Raw genomic sequence first — 25,899 nt, 5'->3', positions numbered from 1 at the left:
GCGTGCAGGCGCGTAGGAGCCCGCCAAAGCCGGCCGCGGTCCCGCTCCAGCCCTGGCTCCCCGGGCCCTGGGGTGACGCTCCCGAGGGTGCCTGAAGCCGGTGGGTCTGTTCGCTTCCCCCAAGCCCACCCCGAAGACGGCAGTGAGGCGCGGTGCGGGGCCGGGCACCGATGAGTCGGTGGGAATTGTATTATCATTTGCTAAATATGTTATGACATACCGGTGCCTCGGTGCACAGCTAGCTCCCTTGACCTTGTGCGGCTCCTCCTCTCTGGCTCTCTGTCCCCCTTTGGGACTTTCCCTGCGAGATCACCGAGGCACTACACCTCGTTTTTCTTTTATTTCTGTGCCCGGGGACAGGGTGGGGGGCGCTACTAATATGGGGTGAGTCTGCTTTCCATTGTCAATGAATGTCCCTTTCACCCCAGAAGGACCAGACGGACTTCAGTGTGAGCATGGCTGTGACTTTGGAAGACGCTCCGTGGTTGGGCTGGATTCTGGTGAAAGCGTTGATGAGATTTGCCTTTATGGTCGCCAACAACGTGTTTGCTCTTCCATCCTACGTCTTCTATGTGATTATACTTCAGCCTCTTCGCGTGCTGGACAGTAAGCTGTTCTGGTATATTGAAGGAATCATGTATAAATGGCTCATAGGAATCGTGGCTTCTTGGGGATGGTATGCAGGCTATACAGGTAAGCATCGGAGCACTTCTGTTTGATGCGTGTGTCAAAATGTACAATGTTATGCTAAAGTCAGGAGCCATGATTACATATATTTGCACCTTGGATTGCAGAAGCACGATGCTTTTGTTATTGGAAAACAAAAGAGAAAAAGAACAGGAAACGATTCGACTGAGTTATGCACCCCAATCCCCCTTTATTAGGAGGCATGATAGGTTCCGAGTGGAATTCGTGAATATCTTAGTCAAGTCCATTAATAATGTGTTTTGAACGTGATTGACATTTGTTCATTGAAACTGTCCTGCAAAGGCACACCTAGAGAAACTGGAATTAAATACCTAGAACTTGAGGACTTAGAAAAACGAAGAGGAATATGTATAACCTATAAATATTAGAAACTGAAAAAAAATCCTGAGCTGTAGTTGGGCTAAGATCTTTTCATAGGCGTCTTCACTTAATCTGCTGTGGTGTGACATTGACACTATACATCAAACCCCAGAATGGCCTTTTCTGTTACGTTGGTTTCTTCGCTGAAATTTTATTTTCAATCTGTCTTAGGATATGAAATATAAAAACTAAGTATCAGTTTTAGACTCATATCTTTGGGGGGCACTTAAGAAGTGTATGTCTGCTCTTTAAGTTGGCTTTTGGTAAACAAGAGTAATAGTAGAAGTTAGGGAGAAGTGTTTATTTTCGGTCTTTTAAACATTATATGTGCTTCAAGAACTTGTACCTTTGCTGTGAAAACTCTATATTTTGCATTAGATTTACTTGACTTCCTCCCTTGGGCCACTGATAATTAGAATAATGGGGGAAAATTTGAGGTTTCTATTACTTATCACTTCAATATGGTGAAATTTTGTCACATAATTGTCTAACTGGTGGGCTCTTCAGGGAGCATGCTGCAGATACTGCGGTTAGCAGGACCGGTGAAGTTCATGGCCTGGAAGAGGAGGCGGGCATTCACTCTCTGAATTGAATAGCAGGGCAGCGCCCCATTCAGAATTCTCCTTTACTCCCTACCCAGGCCAGTATCTGCACATTTTACACACACACACACACCAGGCCAGTATCTGCACATTTTACACACACACACACACACACACACACACACACACACACACACACACACACACACACACACACACACACACACACACACACACACGCCTGGTAACACACAGCTTCCATGGAGGCTGACAGACTCCTGCTATGATGTCTGTGCTCTTGGTTGCTCCAGAGGAAGCCTTTTCACCTTCCCCAGACACCTGCCTTTCATCATTCTACTAGAGCTGAAGCCTTTGAGATACTACATGCATTTCTTCCTTGTCGTGTGTCTTGTCAAAATCCCAGTGCTGGTTGGATGCATTAGGTGAGCGTCTCGTCCTTTTTTCAGGCTGCAGTGGTAGTGATAGCGGTGGAGGAAAAGATGAAGTGCGGCTCTTGGGCTGAATTCTTACCTGAGCCGCACAGCTGTCTTAGAATTGTTCTGCTTGGTAATTGCCTTTTTAAAAATACGTATATTTCTTCAGGTTCTCTGAATGTACCCTGTAGCCCTAGTGGCTATCGGTTTTGTACAGTATACGTATTTAAGTTGGCTTGTTTTAAACCAACTCATTGACTTTATATGGATAGCTCTAGAAATTCATGCTACTTTAACGCAATTAAATTACCAGAATGTTTCTGCGGATGTGTGTGGTGCAGCCTTCTCTAAGTGTTAGCAATGAGGGGAAGGTGAAGAATAGGAATTTGGCATTGACCTTGATTGACATCCTAAGGAATTCAGCGGTTGGTGCGCCTTGAGGCTCAAGTGGTTACAGTATATTTGTTTTTGGGATGTCTCTTCCTTCTTGACTACAGGATTGTGCAGTTTCTTCTGCCACCTTCTTGAAAGTGTGCTTGGCATGGTCTGCATATCTGAGTCTTTCTGAAGCATCTGCTCTTCTTCAGGCTACTGCATTTTGACAGTTGGATCTGCTTGTCTCGTTTAAATATCGCTGAATCCTCACTTATTGAATACCTAACTATCTTAACATTTTGCATTCATGACAGTATTAAAAAAAACGTACTTTCCAGCTGTTTCACCCATTAATGACACATATCTGGCAGGAGCAAATATCACAATCCCTGATGAGGTCTGTCACCAGCAGACTCTGTGTACGTGCAGAAAGATTATGTTGCATAGGATTTTGATGCTGGGGTGGGTACGGGCTTGTTTGGCAGAGCAAGCTGGGAAAAAGGAAAGGGGTCTCTAGAGATAGGATGTCACCTAGTAGGTACTGGCTGGTTCTAGGGGGCTGAGGCAGCAGCAGCCACTGTCTTGCCCTGGCCAAGGAGGAAGTGAGACCTCAGGATATGGCCCCAGCTCCTAATCCTGAAGGGTGTCAGGGTTGTTAGCTCTGAGGTGGGGTACTCAGCTGACTGTTAACTGTGGCAGCCCCTAATGCTTCCTTGATGCCCCCTCCTGGGCAGGCACAGGTATGGGTGGGAGTGGGGTCAGTGGGTGAGTGACCAGTGGAAGCTGCAGTTTAAGGTCAAGGGCAGAGATCAGGCCAGATCATGTCCTCAGAAGAAACCCTTGATTATCGTTTCTCATGGGGACATAGGGACTGAATAAAGGGGACAGGCTGCCTATAAAGAGCTGGGGAATTCTTGTGGTGGTGGTGGCCTGGACCCAGCAGGCAGAGTTCACCCTCTGCCCCACAGAACCCAGGCTCTCCTGACTACGGACAGGGAGCCCTCACCCCAGAAAAAGCCACCAAGGGCATTTTGGGGTCATTGAGGGGATTAGCTGGAACCATCCTTTGGGAAAATTGAAGGGAGGGCAAGAGAGGGTTGGGATCTGGGAAAAGGGGCAGGGTAGCACTTGGGCCACCCTACCTCGGAAGACTGGGTAAGCCTGCTGACAGTGGTGAGAACCCGGCTGTCCTGAAGGGAAGGCAGTGTAGCAAGTGGAGGTGGGTTGAAGGGATGTGGTTATCATCCATTTCACATAAGGTCAGTTTTCACATAGCGACCTTGTCTTTGGAATCTAACCATGATAAGTGAGGAGTGGATGTAGAATTTTAGTGTATATGCTTTAAATGATCTTCTCCTAGAGAAGTGTTCTCAACTTTCCTAATGCCGCGACTCTTTAATATAGTTCCTCATGTTGTGGTTGGTGACCCCCCACCCCAACCATAAAATTATTTTCGTTGTTACTTCATCATTGTAATTTTTCTACTGTTAGGAATCGGGTGACCCCTGTGAAAGGGTCGTTCGGCCCCCAAAGGGATCACAACCCACAGGTTGAAAACCGCTGTCCTGGAGAGATGCTTAATTCTAGTGTGTCTGGGCATGGTCTGGGCATCCTCGAACACAGTCTAAGAGATCAGACAAATACTGGAATGCACTTTATTAGAAGCCAAGCTGTTTTGAAAGAAGCCGGTTAGTGAATAGAAGTACCCAAAAAGAATCCAAGGTTATATTAGCCTCTTACTGATGTCATGTCTTATCTCTTCCCTTTGTGTCAAGAGGAGGATGGGCCAGTTCTGTGTGGGTTCTTCCCATTCTTCTCTGGGCCTAAGTTTCACAGGTGGAAATGTGAACGTTGCCAAAGGAATTCTGCTCAGTGGACGTGGCATGTTTATGTTTTAAAGTTGGAATTGCCAAAACTTTTGTTGAAAGCTCACTTCTGACCAACTCTTGTTAGCCTTAGATTTAAGTAGTCAATAGCATATGAAATATTATGTAGAATGTCAGTTTTTTTAAATTGTGACTTTGAGTCTAAGATTAGTTAGCTACTCAGCTTTGCTGAGGACTAACCTACACTGCCTCATATAGTAGCCCCTCGCTAAATATGTCTGTTTCAATTTCAATCGATTAAGATTAAATAAAAATAGAAATTCAATTTCTTATTTGCATAAGCCACATTTTAAGTGTTCAGTCACTAGTGGCTATTGGATTAGCTCAGATTTAGAACATTACCATCAGAGCAGGAAGTTCTGTTGGACCAAACTCCCTGCCATCGAGTCGATGTGGACTCATAGTGACACTGTAGGACAGGGTAGAACTGCCCCTCTAAGTTTTCTGAGACTAACTCTTTATGGGAGTAGGAAGCCCTCTCTTTATTGCACAGAGCCCATCCATGTGGAGAATAGCTTTCTCACAAATTTTGAAAAGCACAACCACTACCTGATCCAGGAAATAAACAGAGTAGATTTTTTTTATGTGCCAAAAAAAAAAAAAGAATAGCTTTCTCCCTTATGGGGAAAAAATGTAGTTTATTTTATATAAAGAACATTTTTTCTGGTTCTTCAAGGAGCTCTGAGGGCATTGGGCTTTGCTAGTCTCCCTCCCCGGTGATGAAGTAGGGATGATTGTTGCCCTCACACCGTGTGAAGTGTTGTGCAGACATCTCATGTGGAGGAGAGGCTTTGTACTTCCTTTGCCCCGATATTTCAAAAGCACACTGAAAGACAGTAGCTCAAGTGATGATCCATTGCTATGGGTTTCATTTACATCTTGAGATAAATCCCTTTCTCCTATGAAATGAAGAATTGTATATTTCAGAGAGATTTTTGTTAAAAAATAAAATGGGTTTTGTTAATTTTTTTTCTTTTTTAATCATTTTATTGAGGCCTCGTACAACTCTTATCACAGTCCATCCATCCATCCATTGTGTCAAGCACATTTGTACCTTTGTTGCCATCATCATTCTCAAAATATTGGCTTTCTACTTGAGTCCTTGGTATCAGCTCCTCATTTATTCCCCTCCCTCCCTACCCCCTCCCTCATGAACCCTTAATAATTTATAAATTATTATTATTTTGTCATGTCTCACATTGTCCGACATCTCCCTTTACCGACTTTTTTGTTGTCCATCCCCCAAGGAGAGGATTATATGTAGATCTTTGTAATCGGTTCCCCTTTCTACCCCACCTTCCTTCTACCTTCACAGTATTGCCACTCCTACCACTGGTTCTGAGGGGTTCATCTGTCCTGGATTCCCTGTGTTTCCAGTTCCTGTCTGTACCAGTGTACATGCTCTAGTCTAGCCGGATTTGTAAGGTAGAATTGGGATCATGGTAGTGGGGGGGAGGAATCATTTAAGATGTAGAGGAAAGTTGTATGTTTCATTGTTGCTACACTGCACCCTGACTGGCTTGTCTCCTCCCCATGACCCTATGTAAGGGGATGTCCAGTTGCATACAGATGGGCACTCCCGCTTGTTCACAATGATAGGATTTTTTTTGTTCTTTGATGCCTGATATCTCATCCCTTCCACAACTCGTGATCACACAGGCTGGTGTGCTTCTTCCATGTGGGCTTTGTTGCTTCTGAGCTAGATGGCCACTTGTTTACCTTCAAGTCTATAAGACCCCAGATTCTATATCTTTTTTTTTTTTTCTTGACGCTATATCTTTTGGTAGCCAGGCACCTTTAGCTTTCTTCACCACATTTGTTTATGCACCCATTTTGTCTTCAGTGATAGTGTCAGGAAAGTGAGCATCATGGAGTGCCAGTTTAATAGAACAAAGTGTTCTTGCATTGAGGGAGTACTTGAGTGGAGGCCCAATGTCCATCTGCTACCTTAATACTAAACCTATAAATATGTGCACATAGATCTATTTCCCTACTGTTATATATAAATGTATTTACATATATACATGTCTGTATTTAGACCTCTATAAATACCCTTTGCCTCCTAGTTCTTTCCTCTATTTCCTTTTACTTTCCTCTTGTCCCACTATCATGCTCAGCCTTCATTTGGGTTTCAGTAATTCCTCTCAGTTACATTGCCCTTGATCAAGCCCTACCAGGCCTCTTACACCGTCATCGCCACTAATTTTGAATCACTTGTTGTTCCCTTGTCCCTGGGTTTGTTAACACCACTTCCTTTCCCCCACCTCCACTCTCCCATGTTCGCCCCTGCAACCGTTGGTCCCGTTAGTCCCGTTATTTGTTATTTTCTCCTCCAGAATGTTTATCCAGCCTATCTTATCTAGATAGACCTGCAGAGATAATAATAGGCACTAAAACAAGACAGAGCAAAACAAAGCAACAAAAGAAAACAACAACAACAGAAAACCAATGACAAAAAAGAGAGAAAAGCCTGTAAATAGTTCAAGGTCTGTTTGTTGACTTTTAGGAATGTTTTCCAGTGGAGTCTGATGGGGTGCCATGCCATGGCCCAAAAATCTATTTTTGGTACTCCCTCAGGACTTCCTTGTTCTGCTCCCCTTGCTGTTTTGTTGCACACCCTTAGTGTTTTGCCTCCGTGTGATGGGGTCAGATTGGGCGCAATTCCCACACTTTGTCTCCAGTTTGTCCCTTGTAGGGCTATGGGTCAGTGAGGGATGTCATGTCTCATAGAGGGGCTGGCCATTTGGTCTTCTCTCTGCATTGGCTGCTCTGAGTGGGGATATTGTCCTCAAGGCTTGGTGGGCCAGGATGTGCTCCACTCGCTTTCTCCCCCTTCATTTGCTCCCGTGTGCTTTTCATTCACATCTTTTAGTCAAGTCATTATTTTCCATCTAAATACAGTTCATTAAAATCTCAATATACACAATAGTTTAAAAATACCCATTGTCTCAGTGTGGTGGGGTCAGCTCAGTTGCACATCCCACACCATGTCTCCGGTGCTGTCCCGTGTAAAAATACCCATTGTCAATGGAAGCTCCAGATCTATTTAGAACCAGGGTCTTGTGGACCACAGTCTGCTTGGAAGGAGGCTGGATATGAAGGGACTTGCCACCAAGCTCTTTTGCTTAGCAAATCCTATAGGACAGGCTAGAACTGCACATTTGGGTTTAGTTTCCGAGACTGTAACTGTTTATGGGAGTAGAAAACTGGTCTGTCTCCCTGGGAGCGGCTGGTGGTGGTCTCAAACTGCTCACCTGGCCCTTAGTAGCCCAGCCCTCAGAAGTGCTTCATTCATTGCACCTTTACTTTGGGTCATTGCCTGATCCAAAACCTTCTCACAGTCATTGATTGTTATGTTTGGTCCTGTTGTTGCAGCCATCCCTTGAAGCTCTTCCTCTTTCCCCTTGACCTTCTAGTTTATCACCATAATGTCTTTTTCCAGTGACTAATCCCATCTGATAACATGTTAAAAGTAAGTGAGGCAAAGTCTCACCAAGCTCACTTCCAAGGAGCATTCTGGCTGTACTTCTTCCAAGACAGATTTTTTCGTGCATCTAGCAGTTCATGGTATATTCAGTATTCTTCAACAACATCATGGTTGAAATACACTGATTCTTCAATCTCCCGTAGTCATTGTACAACTTTCATGTGTGTAAAAGTTGATTGGAAAATACCATGACATGGATTAGGTGCACTGTAATCCTCAAAGTGACCTCTTTGCTTTTTAACACTTTAAAGGAATCTTGTGCAGCAGAATTGCCCAAGGCAATCTGTTGTTTGATTTCCTGACTGCTGCTTCCATACCTGGGGAGAAAGGAGGAAATGGGGCTTTCTGCTTTTGTAAAGAATTACAGTATATGAGGGTAGGCAGTCCCTGTGCTGTCCAGTCACTCTGAGTCAGCATGGACTCGATGGCAGGGAGGCTTCCATAACTGGTATCACCCCCTTCCCTTGTGTTGATTGATGTTGAAACTGAAGCACTGAGATTTGACAGTTTGTTCCCCTTAAGCTTTACCTGAATTGATGTTGCCACAAGCTTATTTTTGTATATAAAGAGTCAATTTTTGTTACCTATTTGCCCTTCTGTTCCTGGACATGACAGTGCTCTCTGAAGCTCCAACTCTTTAACCCCTGGAAGCAATTCCGGAGCTCTGGATTTCCACAGGAATCTGGGAGTAGGGGTGGGGGTGGGGGGAGCATGTTGCTTCCATTGAAATATTTGTAGTATGCTGCATATCTGATAAAATCTCATTCCTTACTTAAGTCTGCTCTTATTAGAGAAAAACTCTGCAAGTAGGATTTTAGTTTCTGAGTGCTCGACAGTAGATTATTCTCCGAGCGAGGAATTACTGTTGTTAGGTGGACGACTGGTATTGACATAAACCTGTGGGAGATTTCAGTACAATGCTTTGATTTATGTATTTATGTGGAAAGCATACCACTAAAGACAAACTTTACTAAGTTCTTTAAACTCAGCAGTCTAGTAGTACTGCAAACTTGATGTTTGATTGTATTTGGAGGATATTTTGTGATTTATTTTTAAGTAGTTACTTTTAAGTATATAAGATATTTTCATGTATGCACACATATGTACATGTCTTATTATGAAAGCACAGGCAAATTTTATAGTTCTTGTAGTAGTTACTCTGGAGCAAGATGACACTTTCTCTTCCTGGAAAGATTTATAGTCTTGGAAACCCACAGGGGGCAGCTCTGCTCTGCCCTGTAAGGTTGCTGTGAGTCGATTTAGACTTGATGGCAGTGCGTTTAGGCTTTTTGGTAGTGGTTCTGGGATTAGGCTCTGGGTTAAAACAATTGTTACCTTCTTTTTAATGACATTTGTCTGATTTGTTTGGTGGTGGCACAGTGGTTAAGTGCTTGAGTGCTAACTGAAGGGCCAGCAGTTCAAGCCCACCAACCCCTCCATAAGGAGCAAGCTGGCTGTTTGCATGGAAATAAAGCCTTACAGCCATGGGAGCTCCCTGGGACAGTTCTACTGTGCCCTAGTGGGTTGCTGTGAGTCTGAATTAACAGGACAGCAGTGGGCAGCAGTTTGGGTTTATCTACCCATCTACCTATTTAAACAAATATTTAATTACTCTGATTTGAGTGTATATTGAGTATATAGCATGGAGTTCAGTTTTGCTTTATAAGCCCATTTAAAAAACCTTTTAATAAAGTTGAATTCATTTATATTTGGTGATATATCAAAAAGCTTGTAGAAAATTAAATTATTTATTTTTTTTGAAAATTAAATTATTTTTTAATTCTATTTTTCCACTAATTTTCACTTAACTGTTGTATTTTAGCTTATGTTTTCTGGGTGCTTTTAATTGTTATTGTTGTTTTTCTATTTACCAGATTTTTATTTTGTTATATTAACAGTCTTAGTTCGTTATTGACAGATAGCTATTAGTTCCCTTTTTCTCGTGTTTACATGAACATATCCACTACTTGATTTCTGAACTTGATGGCTATCTATTTGACTTCTAGCTGCTACGTCCAGGTAATCGGTAAGCTTATTACGCCTCCCACTTTCTTCCAATTTTTGTTCCTTGCACTCATATGATATCATGTCTTGCAATACATTATGTTCTGGTTTATCACCCTTACCTCCATCTGTTTGAGTCTTAATTCTTGAGTTAAATATGTAAATATGCAGTGATCTCCCAAATAACTTCTGTGGAAGTTTCCCCCAGTCCTTCTTTGGCTGCCTGAAGCTCATCATCTAGTAGTTTTCTCAAGAAGAGTTATAAGAACAGTATACAAATGTTCCCTTTACAACATCTTCAGAACTTCTTTTTGTTGCCTTGTACGTGAAAGACAGCTTAGCAGGTCATAAAGCCCTTAGCTCATATTTTCTCGCCTTGAGCATGTTGTCTGTCAGGATTGCGCCAATGTCTTTTTGCTTTGATGTTGCAGCTTAAAAACATCTTTTTTCCTATTATTACTATGTCTTTTTTGCCTTTCTGTTCATAGGATCCTTTATCTGGCATATATTAAATTTATTAGACTATGTCACTATTGACTTATTTTCCCCTGGCATATTGTGTGCCCTTTTAATATGTAGATTCAAATATTCTTTCATTTGTAAAGTTTTCTTTAATTGTGTCTTTTTAGTTTGTTTCATTGTTTTGGTTTTCTCTATTGAGGATTCTATTTGCATGTGTGTTGGATCTAATTTTCTGTCTTTCATATATACTACTTTGTCTTTCCTTTTTTTCTCCACCATAATTATCTTTTTATGTAGCTAAACTGTTTTATTGTGAATTGGGCAAAAGGTTACTGAGTAGATAGATCATCAGTTTTATATCCAACAATTCATACACATTTTTTTCATCTCTTTCCTTGCCCTCCCCTCAGTGTGCCATCACTTACCCCCCTTCTTCCTTGTACCTGCTGTCTGCCCTCCTCCTTTCATAATCCTTCTGAATGTTGTCCTTGAATAAATGCGGCCCTATTGCTCTTAAATGGTTGATTAGTGTAGCATGTGTATACCCCATGAGTGTTATTGTTCATCCTGTATGCCTGGCTACTGTTGGACTGAAAATTGAGCCATCACGGTGAGGTCATTTCCTAACCTGAAAGTTCAGACTAAGAGCCATCATCTGTTTCTGACCCAAAAGCCTAGTCTTCTGTATGATTTTGAGTTTTGTTCTACATTTTTCCGTTAAACTACCAAGGATCTTCTAATGTGAATTCTTTAAAAAACGTTGGTAGTTGTAGCCAGGCACCATCTATGTTTTTCTGTTCTCAAGGTCAAAGAGACTGATGTTTGCATGATCGTTTGGTCCACAGGACTAAGTTTCCATGTGTCTTGATTTTCATCACTCTGCCTTTTTCCCCCAGACAGGGAGAGACCAATACCTAGTATAACCCGACCCGAATATCCACATAGGCACCTAATTTTACCACAAAACTGCACTAAAAATGTGCTGAAAAAACTCGGCTTATACTTAAGTATATATATATATATGGCTAGTTGCATCTTTGATGGCTGCTCACAAACTTTTAAGACCCAGTCTCTACTTGTGTTAGTCAGGGTTGACAGAGAGAAACAAATCCAGAGATACTCGTATATGTGGAAGAAAGAGCTTTATATCAGAGAGTTATTGTATATCAAGAAAACATTCCAGCCCAGTTCAGATCAAGTCCTTAAGTCTGATATTAGCCCATAAGTCCAATATTAATCCATAAATCTCTCTTCAGACTCATGCAGCCACATGCAATGATGCATAATGCAGGAAGATCACAGGTGGGTGGGTGAAAAGTCTTGTGGATCCAATTACGGTGGGAGTACCACAGGGTTGGCGCAGGTCTCCGCTGCATGCCTTGCCCAGGTCTCAGTGTGGCTCCACATGGCTTGTCAACAGGAAAGTGAAGCAGAGAGAGTGTGGCCCACCTCCAGGGAGAAAGAGAAGTTCCCAGACTCCTCATGAGAAGGCCACACCTATAAGGAGGCATGGTCGGGCTGTGACCTGATTAATAGGCTAGACTCCATCCTACACTTCTTTATGAAGTTGACATGAAATTATGTAACTACCACACTACTTATCAAGTTAGGATGTAGGTCATTGCATTGTCTTTGTGAACTATGGAATGCCTGTAGACTTTGGTACCCCATGACTAGTCCTGTCCCTCCAGGCCTAATGACTCATCCCCTAAAGGTGTTTGGTTATATCCATGACGTTTTCATAATTTTGCCCGTGTGCTCATACTTAAGAATGTATTTGTAGTAAAGGTAAATATAGTTGTACAATCTGCTCTATTTTGCGTACACATACATAATACACACTCTTGCTTTCCTTCTCACGTCTGTTCCGTCTACATATCTATCTACCTGTCTACTCGTAGATTGCAGTGATGGCAGGATTGTGTATAAGTATCTGTGTTGCTTTTAGCTTTTGCAAATCTCTATAATCGTCTCCCCGTCTCTACCATATTTTACCTACGTATCTTTTCACTTGTTCATTCTATCTCTCATGTCTCTCGCTGTTTCAACCATGTCTCTTCGCCTCTTTCAGTTTTTTCCATCTTTCTGTGACAGTTTTGGGTTTTACTCCTGAGTTCTGCTGGTCACCCTTCTGTTGTTGTTCCTATTTTTCTTCTGTGAGTTCTTGTTGTCCTGATTTGGTCTTTATAATGGTGATTTTTCTTAAATTCAAGGAGGAGTATTTGGTTCCAGTTTTAATCTTTTTCATCATAATGGTTTTCTAGTTAATGATTTTTGGTAGTTGGTCCATTATACTGCTAATTTTCTACTGTTTTCTCATAGTATGTGAGGGTAAGTAAAAAGTATTGTTACCATGGTCTCAGTTCATACATACACAGGTTTATTCCAAACAAAACATGTTTAACATGTCTGTGTTCCGAGAAGGCTAAAGACAAGTTCTCTCAATAATGTACCTGTCTTATTAATCTTATTAGGGTACCATTTCTCACTATGCGGAAAAAAGATTTTGAGGTCAGGGTACGTGTTTAACAAAATTGAAGTGAACATTTTCACAAATCATCAAAGATTTGCCACAAATTTATAGGAATGCTGCCCCACAACAGATTTCAGATGGACCAAACATTTTAAGGAAAGTTAAGAAGATCTCAGAGATGAACAAAGACTGGTGGTAGAAGAAGACTAGAATCACCACTGCTGTGATAGCTACTGAAGTGAGGACTTCACATGGTTTGGCATTTTCCATTTTAATCCAACATTTTGGCCTCAGTTAGTTTTTAGCTCACTGCTTTCCAAAAGTCTTGCATGAAGATGAGCTAGCTCAAAGAGCTAACCTTTCAATTTAGTCTTTTAAGCAAGATTGTATTGAGGGAAGGTAAGAGCCGAGGCCCAAGGCCCATCTGTAGCTTCAGTGTATTGCTTTATAAATATATGTACTTAGGCCATACCATGTTATTATGGATTAATGTATTTGCGTAAGTGCACACCTCTGTTAATCTCCCTACCTATGCCTTTGCTTCCTAGAGCTTGCCTCTGTTTCCTTTTGCCTCCTCCTGCCCCGCCATCACTTTCCCCTTCTTCCACCTCTTAGTGCTTCCTCTCCACGAGCTTGGTGTTGCTCTAGTACTCACAGGCTCTCTGCCTTCTCCTAGATGCTGGTTCTGCTTCCCTAGTTGTTCCCCTGTCCATGACACCGTTTACTATTCTGTGATGCTCACACCCACCCTACCGCCCACCTACACGATCGCTGAAGACAAAATGGTTGTATAAGCAGATGTGGTGAAAACAGAGGATGGTGCCTGGCTATTAAAAGATATAGTGTCTGGGGTCTTAAGCAGCCAGTTAAGCAAGTTAAGTTAAGTTGAAGTTAAGCAAGCAGCCATCCAACAGTGAAGCAACCAGCCCACATGGAAGAAGCACACCAACTGGTGCAATCATGAGGTGTCATTGAGACCGGGCAACGGGCATCAGAAGTTTCACAACAAACAGTAAACAAACAAAAATGCATTGTTGAGAATGGAGGGGGGTTGGAGCGGAAACCTAAAGCCCATCTGTGGACAATGGAACATCCCCCCACAGAGGGGTCGCGGGGAGGGGATGAGTCAATCAGGGTGCAGTAGAGCACTAATGGGTCACGCAATATACCTCTGATCCCTGGAGGCCTCCCCACCCTCCGCTATCATGACCTCAGTGCTGCCTTCCAATCTAGACTAGACGGGAGCATGTACATAGGTACAGGCAAGAGATAAAACTCAACACATGGAACCCAGGAGCAAGAATGGGAATAGAGATACCAAAAGGGTAGAGGGGAGAGGCAAGGAGGGAGGGGGCCACTGATCTCAGTGAATGGCACATAACCACACACCTCCATCCAGGGGGAAGAACAACAGAAACCAGAGGGAAAGGAGACAGCAGTCGGTGTGAGATTTGAAAATAATTAACAATCTACAAACTGTGAAGGGGCCATGAGGGTTTGGCGGAGGTGGGGGGTGGGGAGAGGAGGGAGGGCAAAAAGAGGAGCTGATCCCAAGGGCTCAATGGAAAGTAAATATCTAGAAAAGAACGATGGAATATACATATACAAATATGTCGGATATAATTGATGCATGGTTTGTAACAAGAGTTGTAAGAGCCCCCAGTAAAATGATTTCTTTAAAACCCACAAACAAGAGTGAAGGTAATGAAGATAATTATATGGAACAAATCGTAACTGGAGATGAATCTTGAATTAACCAATATAATTCAGAGAGCAAAGACCATTCCAAGGGGATACTTTGGTCCAGGTGAAATTTGAAGCAGAGAAGTCAGCTTTTTTTTTAATTTAAATCATTTTATTAGGGGCTCATACAACTCTTATCACAATCCATACACACATCAATTATGTAAAGCGCATTTGTACATTCATTGCCCTTATCATTGTCAAAACATTTTCTCTCCACTTAAACCCCCAGCATTAGGTCCTCTTCCCCCCCCCCTCCCCGCTCCCCCTCCCCGCTCCCCCTCCCTCATGAGCCCTTGATAGTTTATAAATTGTTATTTTGTCATATCTTGCCCTGTCCGACGTCTCCCTTCACCCACTTTTCTGTTGTCTGTCCCCCAGGGAGGAGGTCACATATAGTTCCTTGCAATCCGTTCCTTCTTTCCTACCCACTCTCCCTCTACCCTCCTTGTTTCGCCACTCACACCACTGGTCCTGATAGTTATGATGACTGTTTTTTGCAATTCCCAAGGGATAATCTTGATGAGAATTTATTATGAAACAATAGTCTTAAGAAAATGGAAAACTGGCTTCTCCCATTGCGCCTCCTTAGGTCCCAGCACACTGGGCAGTGGACAGAGGGGCAGTGGCTAGGCAACCCAGCTTCATGAAGGCTCTCAGCCTGCTGCCGTCCCACACAAGGTAGGTCAACTTAGCCAAAGGGGCACTGCAGAAGAGGGAGCCCAAGAGAAGATGGGCAATGTTGTCAGCTAACTCTGCTCCTGCAGAAGTGGAAAAGAAGTCCAAAAACTGCAGGAAAGGATAAATCTTCAGAGAAAAAAGTGCAAACAAAAAGGAGAAGAGGAGCAAAGGGGAAACAGGCTGAAGTGACCAGCTAAAAACTGAAGAGGATTTACCTGCCAAAAATGGAGAAACAAAAAATGAGACGAATCCCACCTCTAATGAAGCAGGAGAGAAATGCTTTGTCCGCCATTTCAGATCAGTGGGCCCTTTATCGCCCTTCGTGTGCAATCCAGAATAGCTTTAGCCACTATTTTGTAAATCCAAGTTTGTGTGAATTCTAGCAACATTTTTAAAAGAAAGTAGAAGCCCCACTTCATCTCATTTCTTAAGTGTAAATGCTTTTTTTAATAGGTGAAATAATTTGCTTGCTTTTATTTATTTATTTTTATGACAACCAGTAGTCGGATATTGACTTGTGGGAGGCTATGGCCATCCTGGGTCTTGGGGCAGTTTTTCTGTCCCATAAGACAAAGCAATTTAGAGTCAGAGTCATGCGTGTGTATGACCTGAACGTTTGTATTCTAGTTTCCGTAAAACCTTCCCTCACCGTGTTCTCCCTGTCAGAACCGTGTGCATTCTCTATCATCTTTGGTTGGGATAGCCCAGTTCGCCTATGATTTTGCTGCATGCTGTGAAAAGTTGGAAATTGAGTATAGCATGTATGATATTAAATTGTGAGTCAGTGGGACTTAGGATGTCGCTCTGAGTCCTGGTGAAGGTGTGGGTGGCATGGCGGGCTGCAAACCACAAGGTCACAGTTGGTAACCACCAGCCAGTCGCTCCTCAGGAGAGAGGTGGGGCTGTCTCCTCCCTTGCAGACTTGAAGAGTTTCAGTCTTGGAACTCCCGGGGGCAGTTCTACCTGTCCTGTGGGGCACTCTGAATGGAGTTGATGGCAGGAAGTGTGGTTTTGGTATATAGTGTAACTGCTTACTAGTAGTTGAAGTTACTGGCACTTATATCCTCATATGGAAAAGTTGCTTCCAAATTTAAAGCAGGAAAGCCTGGAATTTAGAAAGGAATTGGAACAACATGGTTTTTAGATATTTTCAATTTGTACATTAAGAATTGTGTACATCCCTCTATCCATAATAGAGGGACGAGAAGAAAGCAGTTACCAAACAGGAGTGCACTGGAGAGATGACTATAGGAGATCAAAATAATAAACCTGACCTGAACAGTTAAAGCCTTGTCAGTTGATCTCCCCTTTTGATGCACATTAGGCCTGATCTGGATTTCAACATTTTCTGTGTTTTTGTTTTCTCAATATTGGGGTTTATCTCAGATGTATTTTGGCATTGGCGACAATCCTTTTGAATTTTGGGTAATATGTTTTTCTGGTTTTCATATATAAAACCCAAGATTGATGAACTTGTAGAGACAGCAAGTAGAATAAGGTATCCTTGAGGGTACAGAGGGCAAAGAGTAAGGAGTTCAAGAAGGAAGAGAATGTTTTGAAACTGAGGTGGTAGCAAAAAATGCTGATTGATGTGACTGAAATATGGAATGATATGAAGTCTGTATTAGCTCCCAATGAAATGATTTTGAAAAAAAATTTTTATACAAATTGTTCTTAATGGCTCTGGACTGATCCTCAAAACAATAAATAAAATACTAATTATGAAATAAAAAATAAAAGTAAACCACTAGGAATACTGTGCCGAGGAATTTTTTTCCTCTCCCAGGGCACCTGCTCCTTCTCCTACGGTAGTGAGGGCTGTCCATTAAGAGGCTCATTGAGAAACCTTACCCCACTCACCTTATAGCTCTAATCTGAACTCATCAGACGACTTTTTGTTCCCAAACTCAAAGAACACTTAAAAAGAACACATCCCTTGAGGTTGCCCAAATTGTCATTGTGGCATGATGGAAATAGACGATTGCAGAATTCTTCAGGGGAGGATCAGCAAGATGGGAACACCATCTTGACCTAGAAGTGTGTTGACCTAGATACAGGATATGTAGAAAGACCATAGCTTCACATTGCACTGTTTTTGTTGTTGTTTCATAAAGGTGTCTTTGCTTCTTTAGCAATACTTTTGGACTAATTCTTCTAGGTCTGTCAACTCTGTGCCGATTTCCTTTTTATTCCTTATAATTTAATGGATTCCATTTTTAATTTTTCCTGAATCGCCTGTGAGACTTGTGGGTGGGTTCAGGGTCACTATGTAGATGTCTGCCCTAGAGATTCTTTTTTATGTATGTCTTTCTCAGGTTTGTCACGAGTATTCTGCCTCTCCACACCAACTGAGTCTAAGAGGCCCTTTGTGGCCAATTTAGAATTTCCAGGGCCCTCTATTGTGGCTTCAGTCTGACTCCTTAAGGAAGTATATCTCTCTTGTTGCTTTCTGGGCTCTGGTGGTGCTGTGAGTTAAGTGTTGGGCTGCTAACCTCAAGGTCAGTGGTTCAGGCCCACCAACTGTTCTACTGGAGAAAGATGAGGCTGTCTGCTTCGGTAACGACTCACAGTCATGGAAACCCTCCGTAGGGTTGCTGTGAGTCAAAATTGGCTCGGTGGCAGTAGGTTTGATTTGGGTTTGGTTCTGGGCCTGCCATCTGCCGCAACTTCCGACTCTCTGCTCCTTACCACCAACAGACTGTGCTACTAGACTCGTTTGATCTCAGCCCTGTTCTCATATGTTTTGGGGTTCTGAGAGATTTCTTTTCCTCACAGGTTTGCTAGAAAGGTTCTTGTACTCAGTAGTAACAACAAAATGTTAAAAACAATTTTGTTGTTTTGTGTTTTTTCCCTCCCTTTCTCTGGGTTGCTTTATGCTCTCCAGGAGTGGTCACCTTTGTAATCCTACCATGTTCATACTAGAGAGCACGACACTGAATCAACAAGAGCTTTATTACTCTCATGAAATTCAGAAGGTCTGTCTCCATTCTTCTGTGCTCCAGGTGGAAACCAATGTCATCATCCTATTAACTTTTTTGATGTCTGTCCAAAAGCAAGATGTCGCCTCCAAACAATGTTTGTATTTTTTTCACCTACTGGTTCCCAGACCATCTCGGTTCTTGAATTACCAGACCAAACCAAAGTCATTGCCCCCACCCAGTCAATTCTGACTCACAGTGAGCCTGTAAGACGGCAGAACTGCCCCTGTGGGTTTCTGAGGCCGTACCCTTTATGGAGCAGAAAGCCCTGTCTTTCACCGGAGGAGGGACTGGTGGTTCAGCTGCTGTCCTTGTAGTGAGCAGCACAGGGCTCTTCTTTGGAATTCTGGAGAGGAGTGAAGACATTCACTCCACTGCCACTTAGCCACAGTAAGAAAAGGCCACCAGGAGGAGTGGAAAATGTGAGATGTCAATAGAGGAATATGTCTGAGCTGGGATGGTGCTGCTGCGTCTGGTCAGTGGACCTGAACACTTGAGGATCAGGACCCCCAAACATTGATAAACACTGTCCCAAACTGGGTTTCTGTGATTCCTATTCCTCAGCTGAAATCGGGGCTTCCTGAATATTTAGCCTTTGTTTTATTATTATTATTATTATTATTATTATTATTATAGCCTATGTTTCAAGAGTTTCTCTCCAGAATTTGCAAAGTGAAGTGGCTATATTCAGGAGCTGATTAATTTTAGCTGGCCTCCATTCTACTGTATTTAGTTTTTCAAAAAGTTAGTTGCCAACATTTCAAAATCCATGAGATTTCACAGAACATGGGGAGAAAAACAACAAGATTTCCAATTCTTGAGAAACGGCAGATCCAGGTTTAGACTTGTATGTTCAGAGAACATGGCCTCCTTTGGGCCTGCTTTACCCTTTTGTATTACCTGCCTACACACCATAGCCTTCTGAATGATATTCATAAAAAACAAAAATCGAATTGTAATTCCTAGTCCTTCAAATGTATTCTATTTTTACTCATTAATAGCCCAGTACTTTTGAGTCAATTCTGACTCACAGCAACATTGCAGGACAGAGTAGAACTGTCCCCAGTTTATAAGGCTGCCACATTTTCCTCCCACAGAATCTCTGGCTTGTTCAAGCAGAGAACCTTTTGGTTAACAGCCAATTGCTCAACCACTGTACCATCAGGAAGATACTCCTTTATATGCAGTAAAGGCAAACCTACAGCCATCTAGGCAATTCTGACTCATAGCAACCTTGCAGGACTGAGTAGAACTGCCCTGTGGGTTATAAAGCTGAAATCTTAATGGAAGCAGAAGGCACATATTCCTCTTAGGAAGTCTCTGGCCAGTGGCCTCCACCAGCAGACTTTTCAGTTAGCAGCTTAGTTCTTAGTTTTTATAAACTAATGAACTCTACCTTTAAGAACTGAAAGGTAGCTAGAGACCTCAACTGCTGATTACATGACGCAGAGGTGTGTGATAGAAACTGAAAGTGGAAGTGCTGCTAGTAAGAACTGTGGTCAGAGTTGTTCAGGTTTCTTGGACCTTTTACTAACATGGTGAAATGTTTCTTGCTGCATATGTACTTATGAGTGCATCAGTAGGAATCAGATATTCTACTAACAGTACAATAGAGAGATTCTAAATTGTTAGTAAATTATCTGATGTCCACTTTTAAATATAATATAAAAATATAGATTATTTCTCTGCTATTTCATATTTTTAGACTATGAAAGACAAAGTAAGGCTAATTGATTTCTGTATCTTACTTTAAATTATATGGAACATTAAAAATAAAGTATTGTAAAAACACATATACATTTTAGTCATGAGGCTACACTTTTACCATTAAAGTATATCTGATCAATTTTACTAGCAAAACACCATTTCCAAGCCTAATTTTTGTCTTAGTAAGCCATAAAAAAATTAGGAATCATGACTATGTGAGTCATATTTTATACTATTTGATTTATACTATTTGATGCTGGAAGGCAAAATATCTGGTGAATTGAAATACACGAAGGTATTTTTGAACAATGAAAAGACTAAGGTGTGTTCATTGTAGCTTTAGAATTAAGTTTATATTTATTTTAAATCAAAGTATAATTCACATACCATAATAAGATTCATCATATTAACTTGTACAATTAAACGACCTTTTGTGTAGTCACAAGGTTGTAGAACTATCACCACTATCAAATTCCAGAACATTTCCATCTTACAAAAACAAAGGAGGGATCACTGAGACTCCCCCTCCCCTGAGGCCTTGGCAACCAATTATGTATGTTGTATCTCTAAAGATCTCTATTTTGTAGGTTTCATATCATTGGAACCACTGACGATGTGGCATTCTGTGTCTGACTTCTTTGACCCAGGATAGTGTTTTCAAGTTTCATTCATGCTGTACATATCAGCACGTCATTCTTTTTTATGGCTGCCCATTTTATGGCTAGACCATTTTGCTTACCTCTTCATTAGCTGATGGGTATTTGGATTTCTGCTTTTGGGATTTTAGGAATGATGTGGCTCTGAACAGTCACATACATATTTTTGTGTGGAGAGATTTTAATTGCTCCTTGGTATACACCTAGGAGTGGAATTGCTGGATCATTTGATATCTCTGTTTAACGTTTTGAGGGACTGCCAAATTCCTTTCCATAGCAGCTGCACCATTTTTACATTCCTACTAGCAATACATATGAGGGTTTCAATTTCTCCATATTCCCACCAACACCTGTTGTTATTCCTCCCCACCCCACCCTTTAAAATATACTCACCAGCAGTGGTGGGTTAAATAAAATATTAACCAATTAAACTTCCTGCTTGTAAATTCTGAAATGCTTAAAAGCATTTATGTTTAAATGTCTCATAGTTAATTCAGTCATTGTTCTAATAGTAAATGTTTGAGTTTCTGTTTTGTGCCAGCCATTGTGTTGGTGGCTGAGTGTGCAGTGGCAAGTAGAATGAGGTGGACCTAATTCTCAGGAAGCTTACATTTTTAGTCTGAGAGCCAAGACATGCAACAAGTCACATAGATAGCTATGTGATTGCAATGGTGAAAAGTGCTCTCAAGAACAAGAGTAGGCGTTATTGTTGTTAGCAACCGTTGAGTCACTGCTGAGTCCTGGTGACCTTATTTAAAGCAGAGTGAGGCATTTCCAGGCCTGTGCCATCTCCATGTTCTTAGCTATGCTTGAGTTCCTTGTTGAGGGTATTGTGTCGGTCCACTTTCACTAAGGATGTTCCTCATTCGGGTTACCATCTGTTTTAACAAGTGCCGGCCTTTCTTTCCTGATGACATGTCCAAAGTGAGCAAGTTGAAATGTCTTGATCTTGTCTTCTAGGGATCTGTGTTAGTCTGGGTATTTTAACGAAACAAATCCACAGAAACTCGTATGTATAAGAGAGTTTTATATAAAGGGTAAGTGCACATCAAGAAAACATCCCAACCCAGTGCTGCCCAAGCCCACAAGTCCAACATTATCCCATTAACCCATATGTCTGACACCAATCCACAAAGTCCTCCTCCATCTCACAAAACACACACAATGATGCCAACTGCAGGAGGAAAGCCGAGTCAGTGAACGTGTAAGTATCTCAGTGCTGGCAGGGTCTCCATAAGGCTGCTCCAGCACCCAGGGCTGCATCGGGGTAGGTCCATGTGGCTTCTCCTCCGGGATGTCTTGCAGGAAGTGAGCCTTGCCAGATGAAGCAGGGAACTGCTAAGGCATCTGCACCCTGGTGTGACCATCACAAAGCAATTGACCCGAGAACTAGAAAGGCGAGGCTCACTGAGCCATTTGTCCCTCTGCCCTTCAATTAACCCCACATATGTTTATCGGCCAGGTTGGCACAATAAACTGACTTAGGAGCATTCTGATTATGCTTCTCTAAGTATGTAATAGAGGCCTTAATCTGGAGACCAGAAGTATCCTGGAAGAATGGCCTTCTTGAGAAAGGAATGTTGAGCCTGAACTGAGGAGTAAATGGGATTGGTCAAGTGAAGCCAGGGGAGGAGCAACATACACAAGGCAGAAAACAGTTTGAGGGTCAAAGAGAAGGCCGGATTGGCTACATCATGGAGTGAGTAAGGGGCAAAGGTCCAATCCTTTGAGATCTTGTAGTGCACATTACAGATAAATTTATCCTAAGAAGAAACAGCATATTAATTTTTTAAAGTAAGGGAATGATGAGATTAGATTCACATTTGTAATTTTACACTCTGGACTGTTTTATGGAACTAGATTAGGAAAAAAGTAAGAGTGTGGGGAGGGAGACCCTCAGAGTCTCAACCATATTCATTTGAAGATGACAGTTGATGATTGTTGGGGGTGATAGTGGAGACAATATATAGACTGGACAGGTTGGAGAGTTACTCAGGAGGTCAATTGTCTAGATGAACTGAGGGCTTGCCTATGGAAGGTGCGGGAAAGGGCAGCTGAGAGGATTGGCTGTGACTTCTATGTGAGCAGCTGGGTGAATGGGGAAGCCAGAGAAAAGGAGCACCATTGAGAGGAAAGATAAAACCTTAGAGCATGTCAAAAATCCAAGTGGAGCTGTGAAATTGATGGATGGATAGAGACACAGTCAGTCCCTCAGAGGGAAGCCTGAACTTGGAAGATCTGAACTTGGAAATTATCAAAGCTCTTTAAAGCCATGGAGGGTGACTGTGGTCCCCTGGGGAGACAGAGTGAGAAGACAGGTTGGTCCAGCATCAATCCTTGAGGGAAGGGCATTTTAGGTTGGGGAAAGGAAGATGGAGGGGACTCACCAAGAGCAGCTGGAGAAGGCGAAGGAAAGCCTACCCCCACGAAGAGGGTGGTGTGACAGAGTCAGCAGTGATGCTTCAAGGCAGGGGCCTGCTGAATGCTACTGAGTGTTGGAGCGCTGTTGACAGGGGAGTTCTCTCTTCTAGCTGTTGGAAAGAACAGCTTTATTGGGGTGGGAAAGGAAATGAGATTGGAATGGATTTGGGTTTCTTCTTCTTATAGTTTAGTTTTTTTTCCCATCTGCTCAGCACTCAGATTGAATAAGTACAGTGGAGGATGCAGCCCTGATGCATACCTTTCCTGATTGCAAACCTTGCAGTCAGCATTCCCTTGTTCTGTTGGAATGATTGCCTCTTGGCTCAGTTCCACATGGGCACGATTAAGTGTCTGGAATTCCCATTCTTTGCAATGTGTCCCATAATTTGCTACGATTCCCATGATCAAATGCCTTTGCATTGTCATTGAGTATAGGTTAACATCTTTCTTGTATTTTTTGCTTTCATCTAAGATCCATCTGACGTCAGCAACGATAACCCTTGTTCCATGTTTTCTTCTGAATCCATGCAGGTGATACTTAATTGCCTTGTACTGACATCTCCTCTGATCCTTTAACTCTAAAATAGAACCAATACCTGTTATCAGTAATGATAACCCTTGTTCCATGTTTTCTTCTGAATCCATGCAGGTGATTCTTAATTGCCTTGTACTAACATCTCCTCTGATCCTTTAACTCTAAAATAGAACCAATACCTGTTGTGTATTCTGTATAGGGTACTCTGGTGGTGTAGTGGTTATGAGTTGGGCTGTGATCTGCATGGTTGGCAGTTCAAAACCACATGCAGCTCTGCGGGAAAAAGAGTGGGCTTTCTACTCCTGTAAACCATTACAGTCTCAGAAACCCACAGGGGGTTGCTATGAGTTAGCAGAGACTAGATGGCAGTGAGTTTGGTTTTTGGTTGGAATTCTGTATAGGACTGTTATAGAAATTGAGAGACTGAAGATACTTCACAATAAAAAAGTTTTACTAATATATAGTACAATTAACTATTTTCTCTTTTGATGATGTTCTTAGGGCTTTCTGTTGTTTTCCTAGATTTGAAAGTTTGGGGATGTGGCCAAACCTCAAACCATAGACTTTATTATTACTAATTAGGAATTTCTTTTCTTAAGACCTCCCAGGCAATTGGCTGTATGAGTGATCACTCTCTGCTCTCATCTTACAGGCTGTCCCCACCATTGTCTAACTCTGGGATCAGCACATTTTTGAGATGGAATTATTGTCCCTTACAACAATTTAAAGATTATTCAAGAGTCATAGATATATTTTTACACACCAATGAAATCACGATCTGAATAATAGCCTTTAAAATTTCTATAAATGAAACTATGATACTTTAATTTTCATTTTCAGTTTTACTTCCGAGCCACATGTACATGCTGAAAAAGCTGCATATGGCTCTCTAGCCGCAGTGTGCTCACCCCTGGGCTAGAGCAGCTGCACGTCAGATTTCAGATTTCACCCTTCTCGTTGCGCTCATTGCCGTGGGCTTGATGGGTGCCCTGGGACTGTGCTGGGCAGACTCTCCCCCTTCTCCCCGCCTCTCACTCCCTCATTCATAGCCAAAGCTAGCAGCCCTTCTTCCTTATCTGTTTCACCAAACGTCTCTTTCTAATTTAATTTTGCTCTTACCTTTCAGGATATAAAGATATTAATGACCGTCACCTTAAAACCAAACCAGGAAACAAACGTAACAGACAACCTACTGCCCCTCATCCCCACAGTCCCTCATCCCTCTCTTCTCTCCCACATGGTGCCATTGCCTTTATCTGCTGGCTTGCTGGTGATTTGAAAACGTTCAGGATTCTGATGCTCTGACTGCTTGACCACACTGGCCAGAGGTGTCACCAACGGTTTGCATTCCAATTATAAGGAGTCAGTGATTTGAACCTACTGCAAGGCACCTCGGAAGAAGCACACCTGGTGACCTGCTTCCATAAGGAAAACCCTGTGGAGGTTCAGCTGAGGCCAAGTCAGCATGTCTCCCTGTGGAGTCACTGACGCCTTTCCTTCCCTCTTCCTGTTACAAAGTAGAAATGTATGTCCCTCTGGTTGTTCAAGAATCTTGCTCCATTGTTGGTCTCGTCTTTCTTTCGCTCGTTCATTCTCTCTTTTTATAAATCATTTTATTGGGGAATTGTACAGCTCTTATCACAATCCATATGTCCATCCATTGTGTCAAGCACATTTGTGCATTTGTTGCCATCATCATTTTCAAAACATTTTCTTTCTACTTGAGCCCTGGGTATCAGGTCATTTTCCCCACCTCCCCTACCCTCTCTCCCTCAGGAACCCTTGATAATTTATATATGTATTTTTTTGTATCTTATACTGACCGATGTTTCCCTTCACCCACTTTTCTGGTGTCCTGTCCTCTTGAGAGGGGGGTTATATGTAGATCATTGTGATCAGTTCCCCCTTTCTCCCCCCACCTTCCCCTTATCCTCCTGGTATAACTACTCTCGGTATTGGCCCTGAGGGGTTTATCTGTCCTGGATTCCCTGTGTTTCCAGCTCTTATCAGTACCAGTGTACATCCTCTGGTCTAGCCAGAAGGTAGAATTGGGATCATGATATTGGGTGGCAGGAAGCATTAAAGAACTAGAGGAAAGTTGTATGTTTCACCGGTGCTATACTGCACCCTGGCTGACATGCCTCCTCCCCAGACCCTTCTGTAAGGGGATGTCCAGTTGCCTACCGATGGGCTTTGGGTCCCCACTCCACACTTCCCCTCATTCACAATGATATGATTTTTTGTTCTTTAATGCCTGATACCTGATCCCATCAACACCTTGTTATCACACAGGCTGGTGTGCTTCTTCCATGTGGGCTTTGTTGCTTCTCAGCTAGATGTCCGCTTATTTATCTTCAAGCCTTTAAGACCCCAGACACTATATCTTTTGATAGCCAGGCACCATCAGCTTTCTTCACCACATTTGCTTATGCACCCATTTGTCTTCA

The 25,899-nt window shown here is 42.3% G+C and overlaps 1 protein-coding gene across 1 annotated transcript in view; it reads left to right on the top strand.

Moving 5' to 3' along the window:
* The first annotated feature begins 410 nt into the window (after positions 1-410).
* LPGAT1 (lysophosphatidylglycerol acyltransferase 1) overlaps positions 411-25,899 on the top strand; it is a 107,949-nt gene continuing 82,460 nt past the window's right edge. Inside the window, exon 1 of the mRNA XM_004699868.2 lies at positions 411-693. Within this exon, the coding sequence (XP_004699925.2) occupies positions 411-693 (283 nt within the window). The remainder of the gene's footprint in view (positions 694-25,899) is intronic.

The sequence above is a fragment of the Echinops telfairi genome, unplaced genomic scaffold, assembly GCF_000313985.2.
Source record: "Echinops telfairi isolate 266 unplaced genomic scaffold, ASM31398v2 ScPeMD7_7424;HRSCAF=8462, whole genome shotgun sequence".
NCBI classification, from domain to species: Eukaryota; Metazoa; Chordata; class Mammalia; order Afrosoricida; family Tenrecidae; genus Echinops; species Echinops telfairi.
Note: the sequence above shows the minus strand (reverse complement) of the source record. Positions and strands in the feature narration are given on the sequence as shown.